This window comes from Podarcis cretensis, assembly GCF_951804945.1.
Source record: "Podarcis cretensis genome assembly, chromosome: 8".
Taxonomy (NCBI): domain Eukaryota; kingdom Metazoa; phylum Chordata; class Lepidosauria; order Squamata; family Lacertidae; genus Podarcis; species Podarcis cretensis.
In genome coordinates, this window is record NC_137177.1 from 87,592,303 (window position 1) to 87,618,130 (window position 25,828).

Below are 25,828 nucleotides of genomic sequence, written 5' to 3' on the forward strand. Positions count from 1 at the left end.
TGGGTGAAGGGAAGCAATGGGTCGGAGTGAGGGAGGCATAGGGCAATACTTGGAAAATTGTTAAGGATACATAGGTGATTTAAGAGGCTAAGAACAAGGAGTTAAAAGAAGAAGACTAACATTAAAGAGTAGAAAAACAAGGGAATTTGGGAAGAATATGTGAGTCATGTTTTTGCTTGTATTGTGGTTTATTTTGGATGTAAAGTCTTCTGTTGAAAGGACTGTACATAAAATAAAATAAAAATAATCTTGAAAAGTATTTCCTGAATTGTTAGGTTTATGGAAGAGGAAGTAGAAGTGGCAAAGACTATCAGATGTGAGTCCAAGTTTCCAAAGTGGTTGTTACCTAGGTCAGGAGTCACCAGCATAATACTCCATAGCTGTCAACATTTCCCTTTTTTTAAGGGAAATTCCCTATCCCGAATAGGATTCCTTGCAAGAAAAGGGAAAAGTTGACAGCTATTTAATACTCAGTGGGTGGGATGTGCATGCAGAGCCCCTCCCTGGTGCCCTTGGGGCCTCCCCCCCCCCCTTGAAATGAGCCTTTAAAGAACCATTCTACTGTAGATGTAGTGAGTTTGCAATATTAATTTTCTCGTTAATCATTTAGTATTTATTGATTATTTAAACTATGTTTTATGGGTGCTTTTTGCTGATTTGTATATATATGAGCACTGCCTTGATTTTGTTTTTTAATGAAAATGTGAATTATGAATGCGTAAGTAAATAAACAATGACATTGGGGGATTGGGTGCTTTGAAGACCCAAAGTCGGAACTTCAAAGCTCCTCGCAGGCCCTGCTAAAACAGAGGGAGGAAACCTTTGTTTTAGCAACTGTTTAAACCTGTTTTGCTCAGGAAGGAGTTTGCATTGAATCCTGCCAAACTGAGTAGGATTTAACTCCTGGATGGGCAATCGCTGAGTGCAACCAACAAATAACTGATCCTCGCTCATCAGCTGATATCCCTGACCTATCAAAGTGACATCAGCTGACTGACAGCTGGATGGTGGCTTTCAGAAAATGGTTTCATGTGCCTAATTTGAGTTCCTTGGCCCATGGATCATACATTTCCCACCCCTCACTTACTTCTTCATTAGTTGCTCTCCACAAGATCCTCTTTAAAGCTCCAGGTGGCTTGGGGCCAAAATTTCTGAACCAACACAAGGGCCTTTTTTTTTGAATTTGACTCTTACAGGACGATTGTTGACATGGGAAGGAGACTTTCTGTGGTGGCCCGTTTGTGTAATGCCAACATGACTGTCCTTTCAACAAGGAAGACGTAAAGGTAAAGGGACTCTGACCATTAGGTCCAGTCATGACCGACTCTGGGGTTGTGGCACTCCTCTTGCTTTACTGGCCGAGGGAGCCGGCGTACAGTTTCTGGGTCATGTGGCCAGCATGACTAAGCCGCTTCTGGCGAACCAGAGCAGCACATGGAAACGCTGTTTACCTTCCTGCCGGAGTGGTACATATTTCTCTACTTGCACTTTGACGTGCTTTCGAACTGCTAGGTTGGCAGGAGCAGGGACCGAGCAATGGGACCTCACCCCGTCGCATGGATTCGAACAGCCAACCTTCTGATCGGCAAGTCCTAGGCTCTGTGGTTTAACCCACAGCGCCACCCGTGTCCCAAGTGAAGACATACCTAGAATCATAGAATCATAGAGTTGGAAGAGACCACAAGGGTCATCGAGTCCAACCCCCTGCCAAGCAGGAAACACCATCAGAGCACTCCTGACATATGGTTGACAAGCCTCTGCTTAAAGACCTCCAAAGAAGGAGACTCCACCACACTCCTTGGCAGCAAATTCCACTGTCGAACAGCTCTTACTGTCAGGAAGTTCTTCCTAATGTTTAGGTGGAATCTTCTTTCTTGTAGTTTGGAACCATTGCTCCGTGTCTGCTTCTCTGGAGCAGCAGAAAACAACCTTTCTCCCTCCTCTATGTGATATCCTTTTATATATTTGAACATGGCTATCATATCACCCCTTAACCTCCTCTTCTCCAGGCTAAACATGCCCAGCTCCCTTAGCCGTTCCTCATAAGGCATCGTTTCCAGGCCTTTGACCATTTTGGTTGCCCTCCTCTGGACACGTTCCAGTTTGTCAGTGTCCTTCTTGAACTGTGGTGCCCAGAACTGGACACAGTACTCCAGGTGAGGTCTGACCAGAGCAGAATACAGTGGCACTATTACTGTTTACTTAAAGACTTTTTATAGGTGTTTAATGGTTTTTAGCTTTCTCTACTCTTTTTAGCAGTCTCTTTCGAGAGTTAGGAACTCCACAGAGATCCCCAGACACCACTCCAGAGGGGGAGAAAGAGAAAGAGCGACATGCTAAACCATCAGAGTGGGAGCAGCTCAGAAGCGTGGAAGAGAGACCAAGGCCTCTTGGTGGCTCAAGGCAGAACTTGGCTTCACCTCAGGTCAGCTGAGCCACAAGTGGAAGGCAAGCGCCCTGCAGAATGAAAAACTTTATGTGTGTTTGCAGAGCAGCTATATATCATAGTCTTCACCCTTTAATATATTTCATGTAGGAAAGCCGTACTGGCGCATAATTCATCACATGGCACACAGCCTTCAAAATTGCAGCAAGCCTGCTCTCTCCCACTCAGTTGGATCTTCTTGCAATAATGATGGCCAGAATACTTCTTTTTTAAAAAATGTTTAAAATTTTTATTTTTTTACCAACAACCAAACCAGAAACAGTGAACCTCCCCCCCCCCCAGGCGGCTGATACATTGGGTATACATAATCAATAATATATCCAAATCAACCATATGTACAATTTTATATACGTTAATACTCCTCCATCCACAAGGTTTATTTGACTTTTAACATTTTAATTGCCCCAAATTGTTCAGACGTACCCAAATAATTCAATATCTTCTCAAACCAATCCTCCTCTTTCTCACTGACCTTAAACCCTTTCATTCTGTGTATCTTCACAGTTAGATATGCTAGAATTATAATATTCAGTTTTTTCCTCCATTGGTTCACCCCTAACTCTTCTGCATTTTTCCCATTACTCGCTATAACCTGTCTGGCTGCAGTTACCATCCATTTTACCCATTTACATTCCTCTTTTGTTTTTAACTGGGTGCTACTCAGACTAATAAGAACCATTAATTTAGATATTCCCACCTTCCTACCCAGAATTCCCGATATTTCTATACCAATCTGTTTCCAGAATTCATTAACTAACGGACAATCCCACCACATATAACTGTACGATCCCATCACTCCACATTTCCTCCAACAATTCTTACTTCCAGATTTTGTAATATGATATAACCTTACAGGAGTATAATACCATTTTTGTAGCAACTTCAATCCCTGTTCCTGGATTATCCTAGAGGTCGCAACAAAGGGTCAGCATACTTCCCCTATAAACATACCATATTTTTTGCTCTATAAGACGCACCAGACCTCAAGACGCACCTAGTTTTTGGAAGAGGAAAACAAGAAAAAAAATCTGAATTCCCAGAAGCCAGGACAGCAAGCGGGAACGCTGCGCAGTGATCCTGCTTGCTGACCTGGCTTATGGGATAGCCACGCACAGCCTCTCCTGGGCAGCTGCGTGCGGCTAAGGCTCCCCCAAGAGCCGTCCTCCCTTTAAAGAGCGTGCGGCTCCTGGGGGCTTTTTCCTGAGGAGGGAGAAGGGCAGCCCTTCTCCCCAAAGAGCCGCACACATGCTCCACGCGGCTCTTTAAAGGGAGCGCTGAGCAGAGCCTCCCGCCTGCATTCGCTCCATAGGACGCACACACATTTCCCCTTACTTTTTAGGATGGGGAAAGTGAGTCTTATAGAGCGAAAAATACGGTGCTTGAGCTCTGAGAGGAGGTCAGGCAGGGAGGCTGCACCCTGGCTCATCTCCCACAACAAATGAAACAAAGCGATCCTCTCATTTCCCATCCACCCCCTTCCTTCATTCATTCCATCCATCCTCTCCTTTCATTGTGCATTTTTCTTGTTCTTGAGGCTCAAGATCACCTGATCATATGCACTTTCTCCAAGCCCATTTTGGTCTTGCACGGGGGCATACGCTGCCGCCATCTTAGGCACAGAGTAGTCGTCCAAGCTTGGATTGTAGGGGTATTCGTGGCCCACAGGGTCCTCGGGAATGGCCTGCACCTTCCAGGCATCCCCTGTGAACTCTTGGGGCTCATCGTACACCAGGTGGGCCAGACCCTCTGGGTCATCATAGATGTGGTGCAGCCCCAGAGAGGCAGGGGACAGGCCCAACCTTCTGGTCCTGGCATGCAAGCCTGCTGCCCCCGGTGGCTCCTCGGCGCTAGGCAGGGGAAAACAGCTGCCACCTGAGCTTCGCAACGACTTGGAGATGGCATCAAATGGCTCCGCGTACTCAGACATTGATTCCTGCTGGGGTTCTCGCCTGGGGTGGGCATCAGAGCCCTCCATGTAGGGGCAGTTGGTGCTGGAGAGAGGGCAGCTGGCCGTGGGCTTGACTAACCTGCCCTTCGCTGGTCTTCCTTGCCAGGTGGACTCGAAGGAGAGGGATTTGGTGCCTGCAGTACGGAATGACTGCCCTTCTACCAGCGTGTTGGCTTTCCCTCCCTGGGCACCTTCGACAGGCTTGGCTGGACTGGCGGGGCCGGCAAGAAGGGTGGCACCTGAAGATGCACTGGTGGAATTCCTCTGAGCATTGATGGCACCTTCAATGACCTGGATGATCTCGCTGCCCTGCTTGGTGGCAAATTCAAAGCTGCCTTCTCCAGAGGCACATCTCCGCCCAGCTTCAAAGGAGAAGAAGGCCTAGGAGAAGAAACACAAGGTCTCCTGGGGTCAGTCTGTAGGGAGGGACAAGTGGACGAGCAGCTTGAAATTCTCCTCTCTACTGGGCAAAGTCAGGTGAGGCCCATCAAGGTGAGAAGAGAGTCAATGGGACCAGGTGAAAATGATGTATAGATGGTACTTAACCCCTGTAAAACTAGCTGTTGAATAAATGTTGAAATATACATTTATTAAGAAACCAGAAGCCTTTCTACTTGGAATAATAGGTTTGGAATTGCCCAAAAAAGATGTTAAATTGTTTTTGTATGCCACAACCGCAGCTAGAATTTTGCTGGCCAAAAACTGGAAACTACAAGAAGTACCAACAGTGGAGGAATGGCAAATGAAGATGATGGATTTTTGGGAGCTAGCCAACCTGACCAGAAGAGTTCATGACCAGAAGGAGGAGGAGCACCAAGAGGAGTGGAAGAAATTCAAAGACTATTTAGCTAAATATGTTAAGATAATATAAATAGAATTACTTGCGAGTACCAAATGGGCCTAGGATTTGAAAATGTGATGTGTAAAACACTATGTTAAAGTTAAAAATGAAAAGAAAGAAAGATGTTAATTGACCAAGTAAATTTTATGTGAAAATAGTTTTGGAAAACTGTTACAATGATTTATATGGAAACTCAGCCAGGGGGGTTTGAGGAAGTCACCTAACAATGTTAACAAAAGTGGAACTACTATAATCAGGTTAAATGTTTGTTGGTTTGCTTGTTTGATTTTTGATTTTCTTTTTTCTGTTTGTTATAAATTTGGAAAACTAATAAAAAATGGGGGAGGGAGTCAATGGGACCAGGAGGCTGGGAGCTGGGAGCTCCCATAATAATTCTCCATCTTCTAAGAACATAGGAAGAGCCTGCTGGATCAGGCCTGCTGGATCTAGTCCAGCTTCCCCTTTCACAGTGGTCAACCAGATGCCTCTATTGGGAAACCAATGAGCAGGATTTGAGCCCAATAAAACTTAACCCGTCCTGTGGTTTCTGGCAACTAGTATTCATCAGCATTGCTGCCTCCAATTGTGGAGGCAGAACAGAGCCACCATGGCTGGTAGCCGTCGATAGCCCTCTCCTCCATGAATTTATCCAATCCTCTTTAAAAGCTATGCAAGTTGGTGGCCCTCACTGCTTCCCGTGGGGTTTAAAATGCTCCTCTCTGCTAGGGAAAAGCCAGGTGAGACTTAGGACCGTCAAGGTTGGGTGGCAGATACGACGTAGGACCAGGAAACTGTGAGATGGGAGTTCCCATCACAGTCCTCCATCTTAACATCTGGTTCAGCACCAAGACATCACCCTAAAGAACTCAAACACCGAATTATAGAGCTGGAAGAGGCCCAACGGGTCATCTAATCCAAACCCCTGCAATACAAGACTTATTCTTCTGCATGGTTCCTTCCCTGGGATTTGGGAAGAGAAAAACTCAGGGCATCCTGCAGGAGGCAGAGTGCAGGGGGGCAGGAAAGCCCCACCCAGCTGACACAAAACTTCCTCCAAAGACAGGAAATGTTTCTGCAAAATCATGTGTGATGGCCTGGGATTCAGACTCGGATGCTGAACCTGAGGGATCCCAGCCTGCACAGGATTCCCTGCCTCCAGAACCAGCTGAGTCGGGGCTTGAGCCTGAAGGGTCCTCACCTGTGCTGGGTCCTCAGGTGCAGGCATCAGCTGAGTCTGCTCTGGCTCCTGAGGTGATGGAGGACCCATTGCCTGCAGGTGCTCCACTCTCAGCCCCGTCAGGGGAAGCTGAGGTTGCCTCTGGGTCTGGTAACCCTCCAGCCTCTCCTGAGCTGCAGAGGCTCAGGGCAGAGAGGCGGAGGGAACTAAGTTCCCGCAGGAGGAGTGCTCGCCTCCAGGCCAGGAGAGGCGAGTCACCAGAGGATCGGGGCCGCCCTATGCCTCGGGGCAGATAAAAGCCGGCCAGCCCCAGTCCCAAGTTGCGGGAGCAACACTGTTGGTTGCCAGTTCCTGCCTGAACCCTGTCCTGCTTTCCTGCCTGAGCTCCTGACCCGCCCTGGCTCCCTGCTTGCAAGCCTGTTCCTGACTTCACCCGACTCCCTGCCCTGCACCCAGCTTCAGCTACTACGAACTGCCTCCACGTTGCACCTTTGACCACGGACCGGACTTGGACCTTGCCTCATGGGTAACCCACGGGACCAGCACATCATGATTCCCCCACTACCACCCATTTCACAGACTTGGCTCCTATCTTGGCTCCCTCCTCTGCTTCCCCAGGGGCGTAGCATCTCCTACTGCCGCCCGAGGCGGGCACACAGTGTCAGTGGAAAACCAGGTGAGCAGAACAACCCTCTCCCCCCAAAGAACCAGGAAGGGGCAGGAAGGAGGCAGGCAATAGAAACACATCTGGAAAGGAGGCACATCTGGGAGGCATGGTCAATGGAAAGGAGGCAATACCAGGCCACTGGCAACTTCCTATCCACACCACGAAGTCTGCTTAGGAACAGCAACTGTCTGGCATTGCACACCTGAAATGTGCTGCGCCTGAGACAAACACCCCACAGCCATTACCCTGTCATGACCGAATCTCCGCAGGAACTTGTACGGCCAGGTGTAGATCACTTCCCCCGCTTGCTTGTCACGCAGTTCCAAGGCATCCGCTTTGGCACAGAGAAAGAACATGCCCCAGATCTGACAGCGCTCAGAGGCCTCTGTTGCCCTCACGGCCACGGGAAACTTCCTTTCAGCAGCTGGAAGGAAACATAAGAACTTAAAAAGATCCTGGCTGCAGTATCAGGCCAATGGCCCATCTAGTCCACCATCCTGTTCTTACACTGGCCAACCAGATGCCCTAATGCAGGCATAGGCAAACTCGGCCCTCCAGATGTTTTGAGACTACAATTCCCATCATTTCTGACCACTGATCCTGTTAGCTAGGGGTGGTGGGAGTTGTAGTCCCCAAACATCTGGAGGGCTGAGTTTGCCTATGACTGCCCTAATGGGACACATGCAACTGGTTTTCAGAAGCATGATTTCATAGCCATCGTGGCAAGTGGGCCCCATTCTTTTCCTGTGGCAGCACCCACACTTTGGAACTCCCTGCCTATTGCCATGGGGCGGGTGCCTTCTCTGTGCTCCTTTTCAGCGCCTGCTAAAAAACATTTTTGTTTAGAGAAGCCAGCCCAGACATGTAGTATTCTGCTGTATGTTTTAGTTAAATGCTGAGTTTATCTTCTGAATGTTTTAAAGAGGGTTTTTAAAAAAAAATTATTGCTTTATTCTCATGGCAAACCTGCTTTGAAAAGTTTTCTCTGTCTTTTTACAATCGAGCGGCGCATAAATTTAATGAAATAAAATGGCATTTTGTGTCATCGCAGGCTTCTTTCCAATGTCCTGCCCCCAGCCCGCTTTCTCAGGTGCAGGTTCTGCCCAAGAACACTGAAGGTGTTGTCAACAACAATTGGCCTTATTCCCTTATGGGGTACACAAGAGCCCTTATAGAGTCCTTTGTAGGTTCTCCATCGGTAGGAGAAAATAACAGAAGCCAACCAGAGAATGTTAAGAAGCAAAGCAGCTAGTAAGCCTGATTGTTATTAAAGCTGTTGCAACAGGATGCTCCTCCACACACAGGAGGGGCTGGAGGGACCCAGGACAAAGGTGTGCCCGCCCTTATATAGACTTTTGGAATTGCCTGCCCTCAAACTCCAGACCATCCCCAGAAACATCATACATACATCACAGAAGGAGGTGGTCTAAAACAGAATCCTGAGTGTGTTGTTTATCTCCTGCCTGGCAGGTTACCTGCTTGCATTATCTGGGTTTTGGGCACTCTTTTGTTATTAAAGGTAAAGGTAAGGGGACCCCTGACCATTAGGTCCAGTCATGACCGACTCTGGGGTTGCGGCGCTCATCTCGCTTTATTGGCCGAGGGAGCCGGCGTACAGCTTCTGGGTCATGTGGCCAGCATGACTAAGCCACTTCTGGCGAACCAGAGCAGCGCACGGAAACACCATTTACCTTCCCACCGGAGCGGTACCTATTTATCTACTTGCACTTTGACGTGCTTTTGAACTGCTAGGTGGGCAGGAGCAGGGACCGAGCAACGGGAGCTCACACCGTCGCTGGGATTCGAACCTTATAACTACTTAATTTCTGAATCCAGGTCACAGGTCTCAGGCTCACCCTATTCACACCTTAAATGTGCCCTTAAAGCAGGATCTGTGAGCACAGAGACAATGGGGAGGTTTTTTTTCAGTTCTTCCCTGCTTGCAGAGAAACATTTGGTCAGTTTGGGAGAGTCAAAATGGTTTCAGGACTGTCTTCCTGTACTGTTTCAGACATGTGGTTTATGTATTTATGTACATGTTTGCCTTGTACATTTAATTTATATATTTGAGGCCTTAAATTCTTATAACAAGGACAAGTGGGGGGAGGGAGGAGGGCAGGAAATGGGGAAGGGACGATAAGTGCCTGGGGAGTATCAGGCAGCCGCATCAGTGAGAGCCCTGCACGGCCCGCAAAACCACAGTCAGGAAGAGGGCGAGCGAGAGCTAAGGCGGAGGCAGATTTTCCATGACGCCGCCTCGGCCAGAGTGAGCACTTTACATGCCAGTTCTTGGAAGATAGGCTCCACTGTGGTGCACGCTGCATGCATGCCTGTTGTTGTTGTTGTTTAGTCATTTAGTTGTGTCCAACTCTTCATGACCCCCTGGACCAGAGAACGCCAGGCACTCCTGTCTTCCACTTCCTCCCGCAGTTTGGTCAAACTCATGCTGGTAGCTTCGAGAACACTGTCCAACCATCTCATCCTCCGTCGTCCCCTTCTCCTTGTGCCTTCCATCTTTCCCAACATCAGAGTCTTTTCCAAGGAGTCTTCTCTTCTCATGAGGGGGCCAAAGTATTGGAGCCTCAGCTTCAGGATCTGTCCTTCCAGTGAGCACTCAGGGCTGATTTCCTTCAGAATGGATCGGTTTGATCTTCTTGCAGTCCATGGGACTCTCAAGAGTCTCCTCCAGCACCATAATTCAAAAGCATCAATTCTTCGACGATCAGCCTTCTTTATGGTCTAGCTCTCACTTCCATACATCACTAGCATGCATGCCTAGCCCCCACCTTTGAGCACAGAGCTCCAAGGAGAACAGAACATCGTCTTGGTTCAAATGCTGGAGCTCTAAGAGTAGTGTTGGGCAGCTGGAGATGTAGAGCTGATCCTTTCGGTTTTTCCCCCGACACAGAATCATGAAATTGTAGAAGTGGAAAGGACCACCTGCCCGCCAAAGGGCCATGCAATGCAGGAATCTCAGCTAAACATAAATCTGCTTGCAAGTGTTGTAAACAATTTGTTTACAAGGCCTCTCCTCCTCCCAGAGGGGAGGGGTTGTGAGCGGGAGCAGCTTCCCACTGGGGCAGGGAGGCGCGCTCAGTTCCCTGCTCCTGATTGCTTCTGCTGCCGCGGCCAAGACTTCCAGCTGACTAATAGGGCTGGCTGGTGGGCGGGGCTAGCTGCATTTAAACAGCCACCGCAGCGCTCTGCTCCCAGTCTGTTCCTGCTTTCTTCAGATCTCCCTCCCTCCCTCCCTCTTAGGTCAGCTTCTTTTTACATATTGACCTTGCTATGGACTTCGGTTGGTTGCCCAAGGGGCCTGATAGGACTTTTTTATCCATTATGCAAATTGGCACCAGCCTCTTGGTTTTTCCGCCTACCTCATAGCAATTCGTCACAACTTTCTGGCATCGGCGGTTAGGCATTGGAATATGTGTGCTGTGTTGGAGGATTGGGTGTGCGCCATCATCTACCCCTCCTCTTTGGGGTATTCCGTTAAAGGACTCCGGCGGTCGTGGATCCTGTCCAATGCTCTGCTGGTGGCTAGGGCCATGGCACGACCCCTGGTGACGTCATGGGGGAGCTTCCAGTTGTATTTGCATCAACAAGCTCCTCCCATTAGTCCTGTATACCTGAAGGAGCGTCTCCACCCCAATCATTCAGCCCAGACACTGAGGTCCAGCGCCGAGGGCCTCCTGGAGGTTCCTTCATTGTGAGAAGTGAGGTTACAGAGAACCAGACAGAGGGCCTTCTCGGTAGTGGCACCCATCCTGTGGAACGCCCTCCCATCAGATGTGAAGGAAATAAGCAGCTATCTTATCTTTAAAAGACATCTGAAGGCAGCCCTGTTTAGGGAAGCTTTTAATACTTAATGCTGTATTGTTTTTAATACTCGATTGGCAGCCACCCAGAGTGGCTGGGGAAACTCAGCCAGATGGGCAGAGTATAAATAATAAATTATTATTATTATTATTATTAACCCTGATATGACTCCCGGCTGTTCGGGGTGGAGTCTGCTATTGCTGTTTCATCCAGTGCCTAAGCCAATACTACTCACATGCTGTAACCAATAAAAGTTGTGGCCTAATTTTGCCCATTAACCTAAAATAATGTGTCTTTGTGTCTTATTATACTCCTATGCAGGTGGCGGGTCCTTGACTCACAACACAAGCACCAACTCTCGATGGTGGCAGCCCCTTCCTCTTTGCTCCCTGCCCAACTCGGGGTCTCCTGCTCTCCTCTCCTACCTTTGCAGGTGGTGCTGTACAGGGAATTCTCTGCCATGGAGAGAGCAGTGGGAGATGTGGCCTTGCCCTTCAGGAGTTCCTTCTCCAGCATCACTTTCCAGTCTTCAGTGCTTCTCTAAAACCCAAAGAGAACATATTGTTACCAGAAAACAGCGGTGTGTGTGGTTTCTACAGCCCAGCTCCCCATTAAGGGACTCAAGGGTCCCCCAAGTTCCACATCAGAGGAACCTCAGAGAAGCATCAGGTGAGACAGGATCCTGTTAAAGCAAGGCAGATCTTTATTTTCCTGTTGCAACAAAAGTCTCCTCAACACCTAAGGTAGGAGGCGAGGACACTGAACAAAGGTGTGAAAGAACTTTAAAAGGCATCAGAAATTTCCAGGCCCCTTAGCCAAGGACCACCCAAAAGCATCCTACACAGGTCACAGAAAGAGGCAGAGAGGCAGTCTACAACAGAAATTTGAGGAAGTGGCTTGTCTCCTGTCTGTCAAGATATCTGATGATTTTTTTGCTGATGGCCCTGTCTTGATCAGTCTGGGCCATCCTTTTGAAATGGTAAATATCCCGAATCCTTTCACAAATTCACACCTACTGATACAAATGAGATGCTCTGATGACTGGTCTGCTCTGCTTAACAGATACTTGCCATGCCGGTTTTGCAGAGAGGTAGGTAAACCCCTTCATTCCAAGCAGTTTGTTTATTTACAGGATTTACAAGTGAAAAACAACTATCTGGAAAGGCATTTTCCTGCTACCAAAGAGAAATATTTGAGGTGAGAGTCCAAATGGCTCCGGGATTGCTCTCCTGCACCATTTGAAATTATGGCTGATGTACCTATGTGTGTAGGGACGCAGGTGGCGCTGTGGGTTAAAGCCTCAGCGCCTAGGACTTGCCGATCGAAAGGTCGGCGGTTCGAATCCCTGCGGCGGGGTGCGCTCCCGCTGCTCGGTCCCAGCGCCTGCCAACCTAGCAGTTCGAAAGCACCTCCGGGTGCAAGTAGATAAATAGGGACCGCTTACCAGTGGGAAGGTAAACGGCGTTTCCGTGTGCGGCTCTGGCTCGCCAGAGCAGTGATGTCACGCTGGCCACGTGACCCGGAAGTGTCTCCGGACAGCGCTGGCCCCTGGCCTCTTAAGTGAGATGGGCGCACAACCCCAGAGTCTGTCAAGACTGGCCCGTACGGGCAGGGGTACCTTTACCTTTACCTTACCTATGTGTGTGTGCCCACCATGTGTGTTTATGAACATTTATTTCACTGTTTTGACACCTTAGAATTAAAGGGATGTGTGCATGCTTTGGTTGTTTCTCACATATCAATACAAATATAAGAAGAGCCCTCTGCTGGATGGGGCCAAAGGGGGCCCATCTAGTCTGGCATCCTGTCCGCATGGTGACCAAGCCGATGCCTTGCAGTGTTTCTCAACCTGTGGGTCCCCAGATGTTGTTGGACTACAACTCCCATCATCCCTGAGCTCTGGCCTTGCTAGCTAGGGATGATGGGAGTTGTAATCCAACAATATCTGGGGACCCACAGGTTGAGAACTGCTGCCCTTCAAAGGGAATCCCAGAAGTAGGATATTGTGATGGCCTGGGATTCCGATTCAGAGGATGAACCAGAGGAATCCCAGCCTGCACAGGAGTCCCCGCCTCCAGGGCTGGCTGAACTGGGGCAGGGCCTTGATTCTGAAGCGCCTGCACCTGTGCCGGATCCTCAGGAGCAGGCACCAGGTGATCCCACTCTGGCTCCAGAGGTGGTTGAGGACTCAGTGCCTGCAGGTGAGTCTCCCCCTGGGCCCAGTAACCCTTCAGCCTCTCCTGAACTGCAGAGGCTCAGGGCAGAGAGGCGAAGAGAACTGGTTTCTCCCAGGAGGGGTGCTCGCCTTAAGGCCAAGAGAGGCGGGTCGCCTAGGGGCCGGGACCGCCCCTGGCCTCAGAACAGATAAAGGCCAGTCGGCCCGGTCCCAGGTTGTGGGAGCAACGTCGTTACTGAGTACCTGTTCCTGCCCGGACCCAGACCTGACTCTCCAGTGCTCCTGTCCCCGCCCGGCTTCCTACTTCGGACCTCGCCCCGCTCCTTGTGGACTGATTCCAGGCTAGTGACCCAGGACCGGACTTTGACTACGCCAACGGTAACCTTCCCCCCGGGATCAGCACAGATATGAACACAACAACAGTTTCCAGCAGCTGATGTCCAGACGCATTGCTGCCTCCAACTGTGGAGGGCAAAGCACAGCCACCATAGCTAGGAGCCATCCATATTATTATAAGAATTCTAAGGTCTCAAATATAAAATAAATATTCTTAAATGCACACATATCTACAGTAAATATATGAACTAAGTGTCTCAAATAGTAAGGGAGAGCAATCCTGAAGCCATTTTGATTCTCCCAGTGACCTCAAATATTCCTCTGCAGTGAGGGAGGCAAATGGGGAAAGCCTTCTCATTCTATTTTTGCTTGCAAATCCTGTCTTTAGGGCGTATTTGTGTATGAATAGGGTGAGCCTGTGACCTGGACTCAGGAACTAAAGTATTCACCATCACAAAAGAATGGCCAGGCTGCCCTGGTAAAGCAATCAGCGACCATTATCAGGTATCCTGCTAGACAGGATTTCTGCTGTAGACCACCTCCTACTGTGATGTATGTATGATGTTTTGGGGGGTGGTCTTGGGCTACAGGGTGGGCAATTTCAAAAGTATATATAAGGGCTTGGGCACTATTGTTCAGGGTTCTCCTCCCTCTTGTGTGGGGTGAGCGGGGGATCCTGTTGCAACAGTTTAATAAAGTTGAAGCTTACTAGCTTCTCAATATACTCTGGTTGGCCTCTGTTATTTTCTCCTTCTGATAGGGCTCTATACAGGCTCTTGGATACCCCATAACAGAAAAGGAGCAGTTTTTTTCTTTCAACAATAGCCTCCTCTGTGAATTTGTCTAATTCTCTATTAAAGCCATCTTTGGTTTCCAGTCAGAATTATCAACAAGTGTTTTCCCTATTTTCCCAAACATAATGTCACAATGTATGGTTGCATAAGTTTTGTTTAAATCCGTTCTCCAGAGCTTTTGCTTTAGTTTAAATGAAACTCAATACATTCCCTAGTTCATCTTGCTTTCTTCTTACTCTTGCAAAAATACACAACCCTCCCTGCAATCTTTCCCTTTAACTGACTAACTTTGTTCTTTATGACATTGTCTGTTGCTGTACACCTGCATAGGCGCCGACTCCATGGGGCCTGAGGGGGCCCGAGCCCCCTCAAAAATTCGTTTGGGGGGCTCTGCCCCCCCCCCAATAATTTAAGAAAAACAAAGCCACTCCCGATCTAGAGAGGGGGTGGGGTTGCGGGCTCTCGACCCATCAAGAATCTCGCGGGGCTGGCGTCAGCCCCGCGAGAAGCGGGGATTCCCCCTAGCTCATTAATATTCACCGCCCACGGCGGCAGCCAATCGCCTGCCGCAAAGGGCGGGCCCTCACAGGTTCACTTAAGGTCGGGGCAGCCCGGGGCTCGCCCCTTTCGTTCCCCCAGCAGCAGCGGTTTGGAGGTCTTGGGCCCCCCCCCAATATTTTTTATAAGTCGGTATGGGCCCCCGCCCCCCCAATATTTTTTATAAGTCGGCGCCCCTGTACACCTGTATTGAAGCTACTGCATGGAACTGTACTAAAAGCTGGTAAGGTAAAGGTAAAGGGTCCCCTGAACATTAGGTCCAGTCATGGCCGACTCTGAGGTTGCGGTGCTCACCTCACTTTATTAGCCGAGGGAGCCGGCGTACAGCTTCTGGGTCATGTGGCCAGCATGACTAAACCGCTTCTGGTTAACCAGAGCAGCGCATGGAAATGCCGTTTACCTTCCCGCCGGAGTGGTACCTATTTATCTACTCGCACTTTGACATGCTTTTGAACTGCTAGGTGGGCAGGAGCTGAGACTGAGCAACGGGAGCTCACACCGTCGCGGGAATTCGAACCGCCGACCTTCTGATTGGCAAGTCCTAGGCTCTGTGGTTTTAACCCGCAGCGCCACCCGCATCCCTAAAAGCTGGTAGTTTTCTAAAATTAGTAAAAATTGTGCTCTAATGAAGGGGGGAAAGCCATCTCTGGTTGGGGGTCATCATCACTGCCTCCTGCTTCAAGGCGTTCCACAGTTTAACTATGTGTGAAGAAGGATTTTCATTTCGTCAGTGCTCTGACAGACCCTGGGCCAGTAAAAGGCAGTTTCTAAACTGCTACACAAGGGGACGCGGGTGGCGCTGTGGGTTAAAGCCTCAGAGCCTAGGACTTGCCGATCAAAAGGTCGGCGGTTCGAATCCCTGCGGCGGGGTGCGCTCCCGCTGCTCGGTCCCAGCGCCTGCCAACCTAGCAGTTCGAAAGCACCCCCGGGTGCAAGTAGATAAATAGGGACCACTTACTGGTGGGAAGGTAAACGGCGTTTCCGTGTGCTGCGCTGGCTCGCCAGATGCAGCTTTGTCACGCTGGCCACGTGACCCGGAAGTGTCTCCGGACAGCGCTGGCCCCTGGCCTCTTGAGTGAGATGGGCGCACAACCCCAGAGTCTGTCAAGACTGGCCCGTACGGGCAGGGGTACCTTTACCTTTTAAACTGCTACACACACGGGATGATGAGGTGCAGCTTTCCACACCTCCCTCTGCATGAGACATGACCTGTACTACTGAGTGCCATTTTCCTCACAGTGAAAGCATGCTTGCACAGCTCCAGGATCCAGGCCTCCGCCTCGGCCCTCTCAGCAGCCAGCAGGTAGCATTTCTCGGTGGTCTCCAGGAAGAAAGGCGCTGTCTCCTTGGGGCTGCCGGTTTCTCCACCTGCTTCAGCCACCTGAACACAGTCCTCCAACTTGATGAGCCGTCGGCTGCCCTCCCCTTTCTTTGCTTTCTCCGCCAACTCCAGGAGCTCAAGGCGGGCCAGGGCACAGGCACTTTCCCTGTACAGGACAGCCCAGAACTTCCGCCATTTCTGAGGGGGAGAAAAAACGTACATGAAGGTTTGTTTCTCTAGTCATAAAAAAACCTTTCTATACTGCAAAAGCAGAGACATCACCTTGCCGACAAAGGTCTGTATAGTTAAAGTTATGGTTTTCCCAGTAGTGATGTATGGAAGTGAGAGCTGGACCATCAAGAAGGCTGATCGCCGAAGAATTGATGCTTTTGAACTTTGGTGCTGGAGGAGACTCTTGAGAGTCCCATGGACTGCAAGAAGATCAAACGTATCCAATCTGAAGGAAATCAGCCCTGCATGCTCACTGGAAGGACAGATCCTGAAGCTGAGGCTCCAATACTTTGGCCACCTCATGAGAAGAGAAGACTCCCTGGAAAAGACCCTGATGTTGGGAAAGATGGAGGGCACAAGGAGAAGGGGACGACAGAGGACGAGATGGTTGGATAGGGTTCTCAAAGCTACAAACATGAGTTTGACCAAACTGCGGGAAGCAGTGGAAGACAGAAGTGCCTGGCCTGCTCTGGTCCATGGGGTCACAAAGAGTCAGACACGACTAAACGACTAAACAACAACAACAACAACAACAACAACGTTTGAAAGAAGTGCTAAGGCAATATCTCTCCAAGATTTCCAGGCAGGGCCTTGACACGCCCACAACTGACGAATCTGAGGTGGTTTGGGACCCTGTATTTCCACATGGTTTATACATTTATTTTTTATATATAAGACCTTAAAATTCTTATAACAATAGCAAGGGTGAAAAAGAGCAAATGTGAAAGTTCATGGGGGAAAGGAAACTGGGGTCTCTCTCTCTCTCTCTCTCTCTCTCTTTCTTTCTCTCTGTGTATTTGTGTGTGTGTGTGTGTGTGTGTGTGTGTGTTTAAGCCCCGTGTTCAGCTCCTGCCTATGGAAAGGCTGGGCTCTATCCAGCTTGATCCTTAAAAGAATTCAGGGTGCAGCCTGCGCGTTGAAGAAATTCACCTGTTTTCTTTCTCTTCGTTAAGAGTATTTTTCATTTGCCCTTTATCAAGCAATTCCCTGGGTGAGTTACAATAATTTATACATTCGGAGGCAAAGTGGGGCCAAATTTCAGAGGGAGCAGAGCAATTTTTAAAGGGTTTTCAAAGGACGGGAGAGGCAAGATACCTGGAGCCTGCTGGAAGTGATCCCTGAGCTTCTAGCCGGTCTCTAAATTGTATTAATTTATTAACAAGAAGAAGAAGAAGAAGAAGAAGAAGAAGTGCAAGCGTAACAAAAACAAAAAGGAATACAAAATGTAAACCATAAAGCATCACAGCCTGTAAGGACAAAAATACACAGATCCAGCAGAGCTCCAAAGGAATAATAAAGTATTAACTCATACAAAGGTTCCACTTACAAATCATAAATATGTATAAATATAAAAGCATTCCCCACTTGTGAGTTCCATCATTATTGAGAAGAAAGGTTCTAGTCTTAAATGTCTTACATGCACTGGTGGCAGTGCCAAAGTACGTATAAGCCATAGCTTTGGGCCCCATTCTCTCGGGGGCCCCCCAAAAATTAAAGGAAAAACAACAACTGGATGTACATTTCCAAAATATAAGATTTAAAACAAATAAAGTAAAACCTACATACAGCAACAGTGTTTTGTGTTGTGTAGGCTCCTATGATGTAAGTAATGGGCCCCTCCTGCTCGCTAAAATATCACTGGTTTGCTCATTTCTATATCAATTACTTTGAGAAAATACATATTTTGTTATGTGGAAATGGCTTTAGATACCTATTAGGTCCATAAATTACCATATAAGCATATATTCGACACAAAAAAAAGCGACAATTTGTTGTTGACAAAGGACAGCTGGATATATAAAGGGCCCCATTACCTTCAACAGCTTAGAGCCTCATCTAATCTAAATCTGGCCCTGACTGGTGGCAATGAATGACCACAACTCTCAGAATTGGCATAAGAAATGAAATAATGCGCGCTCTCTCTCTCTCTCTCTCTCTATATATATATTTTCACACTCTGCCCTTTAGATATTTTTAGTTTATAATGTATCTATTCAAGAAGGGCAATTTGCCAAACCCTTGAACACCAGCAATCCAAATTCTTAAGATGAAAGGCCTTATGGAGTTTGCCCTGAGCTGCTGTTAGGAGAGATGAGAAATCAGTTCTTTGCTTTTCAAATCCTGTTCGGTTTCCATAGACAGGTTCAACAGAGCCAGGTGCAAAGATGGAACAATAATCTGTTTGGGTATCTCGAACTCAAAGAAAGGCTATGCTAAAGAGAAATCATTAATACATGAAACATTATTTTTTAAAAAAAATCCTATCTAAAATGTATAACCTTTTGCTAGATTTGGACATGATTGACATGAAAGTGAAAGAGACAATGATTAAATGGGCACGAGACTTCGGCCACACAATGTATTTAGAACAAAGGGAGAAACTTTGGCAGGAAAATATAAGGTTTACCGCCTGTAGTACAATAAAAGAAAATTCCATCAAAATGTTCTACAGGTGGTATTTAACACCAGTCAAATTAGCAAACATCTATAAACTGAAATCCAACCTCTGTTGGAAATGCAACAAGGAAGCTGGTACAACACTGCATATGTGGTGGAGCTGCACCCCGATTAAGTACTTCTGGGGAGAAATACATGAGGAGTTGAAAAAAATGCTTAACATCCCATTAACGAAAAAACCAGAGGCTTACCTACTGGGCCTTTTAGGAAAAGAAATACCAAAATCGAAAAAAAGGATTTTCTTATATGCAACCACCACAGCCAGGATTGCAATAGCATCTAAACGGAAAGCTAAAGAACTACCTACCAAGGAGGAATGGATTCTCAAATTAAATGAATATTTAAAATTGGCTAAATTAACAGCATCCATACGACAGCAATCAAATCAAAAACTAAAAAATGAATGGCAATGCTTTGATGATTATATGACAAAATATTGCTCTTAAAAAGACATGCTAATATGCTCAGATGAAGAATGTAAATGCATCAAAACAATAAATTGTTTGGGTATCAAAGAGATCTTTGCGAACACCTTGTTCCAACATTCAGCGAGGAGAAGCCAGTCTCACCTTCCCAAAGGTCTGGTGCTGGAGCAAGTAGAGCAAGCCTTTCTTCACCACTGTGTCTTCCATAGTCAAGGAGGAGCAGCGGCAGCAGCAGGTGGGGACTCACAACATCTCCTTGGTCCCACTCCTGGCCTCTCTGTGGGTGCACTGCACGCTCAACACTGCTCAACAAGGCTCCGTTTTCCTTCCTCCACCACCCTTTCTCTCTCTCTCTTTCTAAAAAGCGTTTTTACGTCAGCTTCCTGTGGTTGCGGTCTCATCAAGAAGAACAGAAGTTGAAGACACAGATCACTGTGCCATATGTACACAGAGAAAAATGTTTCTCCCTCTCGCTCAGCGGCAGAACTCCTAGACACCCAATGAAGCTGAAGGTTGTAAAATTCAAGGCAGATGGAAGGTAGTACATCTTCATGCAGTGCTTACATGTGGTTTAGGGCCTTCGTATTTACAGGACCACTGCTCCTGGTCTGCCCCGCAGAGGACCTTAAGGTCCATGAATAACCATAGTTTAGAGGTCCCGGGCCCTAAGGAAGTCAGACTATCCTCCACCAGGGCCAGGGCTTTTTCAGTGATGGCTCCGACCTGGTGGAATGCTCTGTCCCATGAGACCAGGGCCCTGCAGGATTTAACCTCCTTCCATTGGGCCTGTAAGACAGAAAATTCTCCCCTGGCCGCCTTGCTGGCCCAAGTAGGACCAATTCAGCCAGATAGCCCTGGGGATTATCTGGATGATTTTTGGTTTTTATTGTTATTCATGTCTTTATACTGTATTTTATGCTGCTTTTATAATTAAGTGTTTTAAAGTGTTTTAAATTTGTCGTTAGCTGCCCTGAGCCTGGTTTTTGAACCGGGAAGGGCGGGGTATAAAATAATAATAATAATAATAATAATAATAATAATAATACAGTGGTGCCTCGCAAGACGAAATTAATCCGTTCCGAGAGTCTCTTCGTCTAGCGGTTTTTTCGTCTTGCGAAGCAAGCCCCTTGACGGCAGATAAGCGGCTTAGCGGCTTAGAAAAAGGGGGGGGGAAAGGAAAAAAAACCCGCAGGAACTCGCAAGACATTTTCGTCTTGCGAAGCAAGCTCATGGGAAATTCGTTTTGCAAAGCACCTCCAAAATGGAAAACCCTTTCGTCTAGCGGGTTTTCCGTCTTGCGAGGCATTCGTCTTGCAGGGCACCACTGTAATAATAAAAACAATGATGGAACTCACACCTACATGAAGCAGTGGTGGCTTCCAACTTGAATACCTATAAAAGAGGATGAGACAAATTCATGGAGGAGAAGACCTATGGACTAGCCAGGACAACTGTGCTCTGTGTCTACAGCTGGAAGCAACAATGCTTCTGAAGGCCAGTTGCTGGAAGCCACAGGAAGGGAGATTGTTCTTGTGCTCGAATCCTGGTCGCTGGGGGAAATGATCTATAATGAAATTAAGAAGGTCCTTAGGTGGACTTTTCCTAAGAAACCAGAGGCTTTTCTCTTGGGCATGGTTGGCCAATTGGTGTTAAAGAAGGATAGGATTTTCTTTATGTATGCCACCACAGCAGCAAGAATTCTACTGGCGAAGTATTGGAAGATGCAAGAACTACCTACTCTGGAAGAATGGCAAACAAAGGTGATGGACTTTATGGGACTGGCTGAGAAGACGGGCAGAATCCGCGACCAGGGGAAGGAGACAGTGGAAGAGGACTGGAAGAAATTTAAAATATATCTCAAAAACTATTGTAAAATTGAGGAATGTTAAGATGTCAGGGGGTAAGAAGCAGAGAATTGCAGCTGTAACTAAAAAACTAAAGGAAATTTAATGAAAGGGAATTAAGACAATTGACTACAGGGTTGCTAAAGAATCACTAAACAAGGATGCAGGGATGGGGAGGTATGGGGAAGTCAAAAGAAAGAAGGGCATGAAATTATAATCTTGAAGTTATATTGGTTTAATTGTTTTGTATGTTTTCGTCTGTGTTTTGATTTTCCTGTTTTTCTTTTGTTTGTTTTATTATGTGTTTGAAAAACGAATAAAAATTATTTAAAAAAAAAAAAAGAATCCTGGTCGCTGGTTTCTCACAGGCACCTAGCTGTTCACTGTGAGAACAAGATGCTGGACAAGATGGGCCATTAGCCTGATGCAGCTGGTTCTTCTGATGTCCTTACGTTAGCCCTCTCCGTGGGATCCCTTCCAACTGTACTCACGGCTCCTCCTCTGTCCACAGCGCCAAGGGATTCTGGCCAACTCCACAGCCAACGCTGATCTCCGTACCCCGAGAAATTCACACAGGAGTATTTCAGTTGACACAGAAGAGCCCTGCAGCTGCATCAGATCCAAGATTTCCACAACGGTGAACCAGGAGCCACAATGGGAAGCCCACCAGCGGGTCCTACGCACAAGATCCCTCTCTGACAGTTGCTCCAAAGCGACAGGTATCCAGGGGCAGATTGTCTCAAGAAATTAAGACATAACGTAGCCATCATGGTTGGTGTTGTGACGTGGGGTTTGTGATTTCAGCTCTCTTGACATAATATGCTGGAGACAGCTCTCTAGTAACACTTCTTTATTAAAGCAACAAGACTGAGACCTGAGGAGGGGAGAGCTACATTTATAGGGACAGGGAACTAGCTAGAAGGGATACATTTTGGAGGGAACAATAACAGGCAATCACAGTCCTGCCTTTTGGAGGAAACCAATAAGACAGAGGATCCAAATACAGCAGCTTAAATGAACCAATAGTAGCTGTACCCTCTGGAACCAAAAGGCAGTTACTTTAAAAGGTAAAGGTACCCCTGCCCGTACGGGCCAGTCTTGACAGACTCTGGGGTTGTGCGCCCATCTCACTTAAGAGGCCAGGGGCCAGCGCTGTCCGGAGACACTTCCGGGTCACGTGGCCAGCGTGACATCGCTGCTCTGGCGAGCCAGAGCCGCACACGGAAACGCCGTTTACCTTCCCGCTGGTAAGCAGTCCCTATTTATCTACTTGCACCCGGAGGTGCTTTCGAACTGCTAGGTTGGCAGGCGCTGGGACCGAGCAGCGGGAGCGCACCCCGCCGCAGGGATTCGAACCGCCGACCTTTCGATCGGCAAGTCCTAGGCGCTGAGGCTTTAACCCACAGCGCCACCTGCGTCCCGCAGTTACTTTACCCTAATGCAAATACTGACAATAATAATACAGATATAAAATCCTTTGACTCAATACACAACAGTTGGTAGCCACCAACAGCCTTATTACCCTCCCTGAAATTGTCTAATTCCCTTTTAAAGCCATCACCACATACAGTGGTACCTCGGGTTACAGACGCTTCAGGTTACAGACGCTTCAGGTTACAGACTCCGCTAACCCAGAAATAGTACCTCAGGCTAAGAACTTTGCTTCAGGATGAGAACAGAAATCGCGCGGCGGCAGCAGGAGGCCCCATTAGCTAAAGTGGTGCTTCAGGTTAAGAACAGTTTGACGTTGAGAACGCACCTTCAGAACGAATTAAGTTCTTAACCCAAGGTACCACTGTATAATAATAATAATAATAATAATATACCCCAGCCAGCCACTCTGAGCAGCTTTCAAGTTCCAACCTAATATAAAAACACAGCTTAGTGAACAGGGGGCCTGTACACTTTAAAAAAAACACAAAACACCAATCCGTGCCCCCAACTCAGCATCTAAAAGACACAACACAAATAGGAAAGGGAGTGGGATGGAAAGCTAGCGAAATCAGCCCCTCAGTTAAGAAAGATATGGAGTTCTTCTCCTGTCCTTGAAGCTTTTAGAACGTAAACAGAGGAGGGAGGTGACAAATGCGATCTGCTGGCCTATACGCAGTGCCCTGCTGCTTTTCCTCTGCTGCAGAGTCATTGCTGGCCCTCACTCTAAGTAGTTTTATTTGAATTCATGATGCCTGTCTGACTACTACACTCAGTGCTGTCAAATTCCCCAAATATTTTTCTGCAGGCTTCTATATATCCATGGACTGCTGCCTTGCCTTGGTAATGGACTGGATGAGAGCCAACAAACTGAAGCTCAATCCAGATAAGACAGAGGCACTGTTAGCGGGTGGTTCCTTAAACCCGATGGATGGGAGGTTGCCTTGATATGGTTACACTGCCTTCGAAGGAATGGGTGTGCAGCTTGTGAGAACTTCTGGATCCTTTGCTGTCACTTTGAGTTCCCGTGGCAAAAAAAGAGTGACTAATAATAATAATAATAATAATAATAATGCTGCACAAGCTGTAAGGCAAATTGCAGCAGGCATTGCTCCCTGTGTACAGATGACAAGGGGGCTCTGCATAATTTCCTGAGCTTCACAAAGAGAATTTCTAAATATATATATTTTTAGATGTATAATCTTAGCATATAGCTTCTGATGTTAACTGGGGGAAGCGGGAGGCTTGGAGAATGATATGTATACAGTCATACCTCAGAGTACAGACGCTTCAGATTGCATTTTTTCGGGTTACGGACCGCCAAAACCTGGAAGTACCGGAAGGGGTTACTTCCGGGTTTCGGCAGTTGCGCATGCGCAGAAGCGCTAAATTGAGCTTTGCGCATGCGCAGAAGTGCTAAATCGCAACCCGCGCGTGTGCAGACGCGCCGCTGCAGGTTGCGGATGCTGCGAATTGTGAACGTGCATCGCGCACGGATCACGTTCGCAACCCAAGCGTCCACTGTACTTGGTTTTCTTCACCAGCTGAATCGAAAACATGCTAAAGGGTGGATTGGCTGTTTGAGCCCTGGGCCTCTGAAATGGCCTGGTGGGAAGCCAGGAGGTCAGAAAGGGATCAACGGAAGCAGCTAGTGGGGACATCTGGAAGGAGGAGTGGGGGGGGGCTCTCTAAGAGAGGGGGTCGCACTCAAGGGTCATAGAATCGTAGAACTGTAGAGTTGGAAGAGACCAAAAAAATTGTCTAGTCCAGCTCCTGCAATGCCGGAATCCAGGAACTACAAAGCTTAGAGGTGGCACTGCCATACCAGAACACACACACCCCAGTACTGCTCCCTGGATCCCGCCCCCCACTCTATCTTTATCCTAGAGGTGGCCAGCATGTTGCAGCTGCCCAATGTTGTTGCACTACAACTCCCAGACTGCCTGGTGCGGATGGGAGTTGTAGTCCAAGAGCATCTAGAGAACACCAGGCTGGCAAAGGCTTTAAGGATCTCCTAGAACACACACAAGATGATGGCATTTCTCTGCCCAGAAACAGCCTCTTATTTATACCCGCCAAGTGGATAGGACAGAAAGTGTTACAGGTCTCCCAGGAAGAATATTTAATAGCTGGTTGTTTTCATTCCCTGCTTGCTCATAAAGCAAATGCAGCCCACATTTCACTGGAAAGGCAAGCCTTTCTCCTCCACCCTCCTTTACTCTTGCCCTCCCCTTCCCGCTCTTCCACCTTCACAACCAAGAGAGGTGCCCTGCCAGGGGGCCCAGAGGGCCAACCCACTTCTGTCATGCTCAGGCCTCAAAAGAAGGGTGGGGCATCCCTAAAGTGAGTGGGTGGCGCTGTGGTCTAAACCACTGAGCCTCTTGGGTTTGCCAATCAGAAGGTCAGCAGTTCGAATCCGCGCAATGGGGTGAGCTCCCACTGCTCTGTCCCAGCTTCTGCCAACCTAGCAGTTTGAAAGCATACCAGTGTGAGTGGATAAATAGGTACTGCTGTGGCAGAAAGGTAAATGGTGTTTCCATGTGCTCTGGCACTCATCATGGTGTTCCATCGCACCGGAAGCTGTTCAATCATGCTGGCCACATGACCCGGAAAGCTGTCTGTGGACAAAAGCCAGCTCCCTCGGCCTGAAGCGAGATGAATGCTGCACCCCATAGTTGCCTTTGACTGGACTTAACCATCCAGGGGTCTTTTGCTTTTTCTAGAGCATCCCTCCTCTGTCCCATAGCCAATACAGTGGTACCTCGGGTTAAGTACTTAATTCGTACTGGAGGTCCGTTCTTAACCTGAAACTGTTCTTAACCTGAAGCACCACTTTAGCTAATGGGGCCTCCTGCTGCTGCCGCGCCGCCGGAGCACGATTGCGGTTCTCATCCTGAAGCAAAGTTCTTAATCCGAAGTTCTATTTATGGGTTAGCAGAGTCTGTAACCTGAAGCGTATGTAACCCGAGGTACCACAGTAGGTGCTTTATAGCTATAGTTTGAAGCAGGGGTCAGCAAGGTTTACCTTGCCTGGGCCGGTTCACTCCAGCAGAGATCACTGCGTGGGCCAGATCACGCACATGCATGAGTGTGCGCGCCAGTGATTTTCGGCATCTGCGTCAGTGCAGATGCGATTTTCGGTGTCTGTGCAGACGCAGACGTGATTTCCGACGCCACGGAAGCAAGTCCCCGCGCTGCGCTGCACCGGTTTAGCGCAGTGGGTGGGGACTCGCAGAACAGGCAGCTTGGTTTGGGGCATCTCGTGAGCCAGTTAAACGACCCCCATGGGCCGCTTGTGGCCCACGGGCCTTAGGTTGCCGACCCCTGCTTTGGAGGGTAGGGATCCCCCCCTATTTA

At 48.1% G+C, this 25,828-nt stretch overlaps 1 protein-coding gene across 1 annotated transcript; it reads right to left on the minus strand.

Annotated features, from left to right (window-relative positions):
* Nucleotides 1-3,686: 3,686 nt before the first annotated feature.
* On the minus strand, nt 3,687-19,969 carry DOK2 (docking protein 2). The gene is made up of 5 exons (XM_079987522.1): nt 19,341-19,969; nt 16,000-16,281; nt 11,324-11,438; nt 7,325-7,503; nt 3,687-4,775 (listed from the first exon to the last, which is right to left on the minus strand). Exons 1-5 carry the CDS (start codon nt 19,401-19,403, stop codon nt 3,954-3,956), a joined length of 1,461 nt encoding a protein of 486 aa, XP_079843648.1. The 5' UTR covers nt 19,404-19,969; the 3' UTR covers nt 3,687-3,953.
* Between the last annotated feature and the right edge of the window lie 5,859 nt (nt 19,970-25,828).